We start from the raw sequence: 5000 nt of genomic DNA, 5'->3' as shown, positions 1-5000 counted from the left end.
TGTTATTGCTGCTGGTGTTATGAAAGGCTAGAGATTGGGAAACCTTTTTAATTATTGTTCTTTTTGTTTGCAATCAGTATGGTTTATAAAATTTACTTCAATTGATAGTTTACATCTAATAACCATAATTTGTGATTCTTTATAACAGATAAAAATAAATGAGCAGTAATAGTATTGAAACTGAATTATGATTGTAATTGCTTGATTGAGTCCAGATATTGTTTTTCACATGGTGTATGTTGCATTTTCATTTACCTACTTACCTATATATGTTACAAAAGCAAGAGATTTACATAACTTGTTCATGGGTTACAGGTTATGGCATTGCTTTTTCGGTTGACCTTGAACGAAATCCAATGAATGTCGGGTCAGATTTTGCAGTAACAATGAAATTAGATCCATTGGAGCTGCTATATAACCAGGTAAAACCAGAATATCATATGTTATGTATTTAGATTTTATATCTGAATGAAAAGAAGAGTTTTCTCAGACATGAAATTATTTGAATGGTTGTTGGATAGGAATGAGACCAAACATCTAATTGCTTGTATGACATGAAATTGTAGGATAATTTTTGATAGCTATGACATATGGGTGTAAGCAGAGAAACCCTCCATTAATAAAATTTACTGATCATCTTCAAATAGTATAAAGTACATGAAATTGTCTGAAAGGATTTTTTCTTTACTGAAAAAAAAAGAAAGAAAGAAAGAAAAAAAGAGGCTACACATTCAATTGTTTTTAAGATAGAGCCAACAAATAATAATTTAGTGTATGCAACTATAGTTTTAATCTATTCCCTCCAGTTAATTTTAACTGTTTTCTGAAGTTAACTATTGGGTACATGCAACTGTACATTGTTCATTGCTAGGCAACAGAGCACACATCAGTGCAAGTTATTCATCAACATATATCAGCCTTATTTATTTTGATAATAAACTGGAATAAAGGGAGTGCAAGTGCATAACAAGAATTGCACAAAATGCCATTTTCACTATCTTGCATATACCACAGGAACATACAGTCTGAAATGTACTTGAATATTAGTATGGAATCTAGACATACTGCCTAATAGTAAATGCTCTCTGGTTTATACTGGGAATCTAGAAAATTTATCTTTTGTAAACTATTGTGATCACAGTTTAGTCACAGTTTCCATATTCTTCAGTTCAGGAATTATTTCTAGCAAAAGATGCATCCTTTCCAGAGGTCAGATAAAGTTTGGAAAGTAGGCCCTGATATTCAGAGAAAAGAAAAGCAATAATGATTTTCTTCAGCTATGATAATCCATCATTGACTCCAGATGCAGCATAGAGAGGATTAATAGCATGACAAACCCTCATACCATGAGGGTGTGTAATATTCTGTACCAATTCCTCATATGCATCTTTTTTATTAAATTGTTTTAGTAAATACTATCCTTATTGATACAAAGGCTGAAAAATTACATAGAGAGAAAACTAATAACTTAAATGTTGCTAAACTGTTATAGAGATGACAGCAAGTTAACTTTCTGGATATGGACAAAGAATGGTCTGAAGAGAGATTGAAATATACTTTCATAAATGCATTTACAGTATATTACTATCATAATGGTATTATTAGTGTTATCCAATGATTTATTCAGATTTTCTATGAAAGTAGTCTGATTTATATTGAAGTAATGGTGTATATATATTATATTCACATGAGATACAATGCCTGACAGTCATATTAATGATAATAATGTTAGGATATATCTTACTTAGATTTTTTATGAAAAATAAGTCCTTTTTTTATTTAAGTAATAATACTTTTTTGCATGAATGATATGATTTTTCACATTTTCTTTCAGCATGCTTGTGCAGAGATCATTTACTTCTTCCGAGTTCCTCACAAAAAATACAGAGGATTTGAAGAAGTGGCCCGGGATACTCTCAGTGAGATGGTCAATACTGGCAGAGCAGCAGTTGAATATGCAATTGCTCGACACAAGACTGTCAACTTGGATATAGATATAAAGAGCCCATATATTGTATTGCCTGAACATGGTTCAATACAGAAAGGAGGCAATGTGTTAGTATTGGATATGGGTGGACTGAAGGTCAACAGTGAGATAGGAGGCCAAACTGTTGATTTGGAAGATGCAACAAGAATGGAACTTGAAGAACGACTATATGATCGGTTAACCATTACAGTTACTCAACTCCAAGTACTGTTTGCTGATTCAGGTGATGAATGGCGGGTCCACAGAACGCGCGATGATTCTGATTCTCACCTTTTGCCCAGAGTAAGAGTTAAGGTTGATTTGGCCAATAGCATTCATCCTGAGTACCGACAGCAGCCGAGACAGAAGATAGACATCCACATTACACCACTGAAATTGAACCTTTCAGACAGCCGCTTAAGTCATCTTGTGGAGTTTGCACATCACTTGCCTGTATTGCATTCAGGAATGATTATTCCAGATTCTGTAGACAATGGAAGATTACCAAGACCAGATCTAGATCTTCATCACTGCTTAATAGAACCAAATGTGTCTGAATTGTTGGGCATAAGAGATAACTTGTTGAACCGCCTGAAGAAGAAATTGATACCTGATAATACAGACATGCATGCAACACCTCCTCTACTCAGACATGTAAGGCCTCTCTCATCAGTTGACACAATTTCTCAAACAAGTCTTGAACTGGAAAAATATTTCTCAGCTTCAGATAATAGTGATGATGAAGGAGAGACTTGGGGAAAACCAGTTGATGTACCTGGGTTTGAAGACAACACATCTCCGAAAAATATGATCACTGTTTTATCACGTTTTTGTATAGATGAAATTGTAGTAGGCATATCACGCTCAAATGAACATGGGGAAAGGCCTTATTTGATGGTAAGAGCTACACATCTTGTAGTAGAGTCAGCCATGATGGATTATGGACCAGCTGTACAAGTTACTCTAAGTTCTCTTCATCTTGTTGATAAGTACCATCATAATCCTACGGGAGAATATTTGGAGCTGGTCTCATCACCACAGACTGGATGTGTAGCAACTATATTGTATCGCAAAGTACGTGCCAATTGTCCAGATTTCAAATCTCATTTTCACTCATGTGAACAGAGCTTAGTTGTTGATTTTTCAACACTTAATTTAGTGTGGCATAGAGGTTCTATTATAACACTTACCAACTTTCTTACATTACTGTCAGCTAAGTTAGGGCACATTGAGCAAAGGATGCCAAAAGTAAGTATCCCGAACAGCTTCATGACATGGCTGACTTCGGGGCCAGAAGATCCTCCTGTTCCATCAGGCGCAACCAAGTGGTCCTTTGCTACACATCTTCATACTCTCAGCTTAAAACTGTGTGATAATGAAGTTGAATTTTTACAAGCAAAAATTGGAGGTCTACAAGGCGAATGTGTCTTTAAAGCGAATGAAAAGAAAATTCTTCGAGCATCTCTGTTAGAGTTGGTTGTAGATGATCTCTCAGATATGACTCTTCACCCACGGATAATTGAAATAGAGGAAGATAGAGTATTTGACATAAAGTTGGTTCACTTCAGTCCAACTCATAAAGGTGTTGAGGAAATTGACACCTCTCCACATGGCATAAACCCTGATGCATCACTCAGGATCAGAATTGGAAGAGTACAATGTGTATTCCTTTGTAAGTTCTTTGCAGACCTCCAAAGGTTCATGGAACCAGTGTTGAACAGAGAGGGAACTCAGATTGCTTTTAAACATGCAGAAAAAGCAGCAGGGGCAAGTATTGATGAGCTGGTCTCAGGAAGGAAGATTAGCCTAAGTATTGATATTCATGCACCAACTGTTCTCGTTCCTCAAAAGTCTGACTCTCCAAGTTTATTAGTGTTTAATCTTGGAGATCTTAAGATTGACAACTTGTTCAAGGCAGTACCAGGTGGAGGAGGTGGAGCAATAGAAAACATTCTTGTTGAGCTTGGACCCCTGCAGATATATAGAGCTGTGATGACACTTGGTGGTGGATTAGAGATGCAAGAAGATATACTGGAACCTGCAACCATTAGAGCAGATGTCAAACGTTCCTTGATACCTCAGTGCAGAGATCTTTTATCTTGGGATATTGGCATACACATGGGGGCTCTTTGCATAAATATGGGGCAGTGTGACCTTAATACTATTTTGGCTGTTATGACACAGAATAGGGCTGAGGCTCAGTTTTCAGATACAAACATTCACTCCCAGCCACTCACACCTGTTGATCTTGGTACTCCAGTAGTTGGTGATGATAATGTAGGTCGGTTGCAAGCATTTCTTACACATTCGGTGGATATCTACCGAATTGCTGATGCTCTCATATCTCTGGATGGGCTGACGGTGACTCTTTACACTGATATGGATGAAGTTCTAAGTTCACCTGTTCGTGATGCAGCAAGTGCTTTGTGTCGTTTGGAAGTTGGAGAGATTGAAGTGCATGGAGATATGAATAGTGACCGAAGCATGGATGTACGGCTTACATTACACTCCTTTGATTTGTTTGATGTGAGAACAGATAACAGTCATGCAGTTAAAAAGATATTTGGTCAGTATAGCAGTGAAATGCAAATGAATTTTGGAAGATTTAGTGTGAGTGTTCCACCAATGATGGATCTTATGTATAAAGTTAGTCCAAATGGTGATGCAGCAATAGAGGCCAGTGTAGAAAGAACAAGACTAAACATGTCTGTGGGTTTTGCAATTGCTATGTACAAATATGTGAATGGTGCAATACCAAGCACTGCAAGTACCAGTGGAGGTATACTTAATCCAGGTTTTGTTGGTGACCTTGGAACTACTGTAGATGGTGTAAGAATTATTCGTCGGCCTCCAAGTTCAGTGGACAGCACAAGTGGTTACCTGTCAACAGTCACAAGCAATATGGATGATCAGAAGACGCTTTCCATATCACTTAAAGTTAAAAGACCAGAGATAGTACTTTTTGCAGACCCAGATGAGACAATTAGTAGAGTTTTGGTTATGAGGTGTGAAATTCATGTTGATTATTCTAGAC

The 5000-nt window shown here is 36.8% G+C and overlaps 1 protein-coding gene across 7 annotated transcripts in view; it reads left to right on the top strand.

The window, feature by feature from the left end:
- The window catches only part of LOC119594031 (vacuolar protein sorting-associated protein 13A-like), a 76859-nt gene that overhangs the window by 19070 nt on the left and 52789 nt on the right, over window positions 1-5000 (top strand). For all 7 annotated transcript variants that reach the window (XM_037943069.1, XM_037943102.1, XM_037943093.1 and 4 more), the window contains 2 exons: window positions 316-422; window positions 1835-5000. The exon at window positions 1835-5000 is cut by the window's right edge and continues 897 nt beyond it. In XM_037943069.1, coding sequence (XP_037798997.1) covers window positions 316-422; window positions 1835-5000 — 3273 coding nt within the window. The remainder of the gene's footprint in view (window positions 1-315; window positions 423-1834) is intronic.

The sequence above is a fragment of the Penaeus monodon genome, chromosome 3, assembly GCF_015228065.2.
Source record: "Penaeus monodon isolate SGIC_2016 chromosome 3, NSTDA_Pmon_1, whole genome shotgun sequence".
NCBI classification, from domain to species: domain Eukaryota; kingdom Metazoa; phylum Arthropoda; class Malacostraca; order Decapoda; family Penaeidae; genus Penaeus; species Penaeus monodon.
The sequence above is the reverse complement of the archived record's forward strand: the minus strand, read 5'-3'. Positions and strand labels throughout refer to the sequence as shown.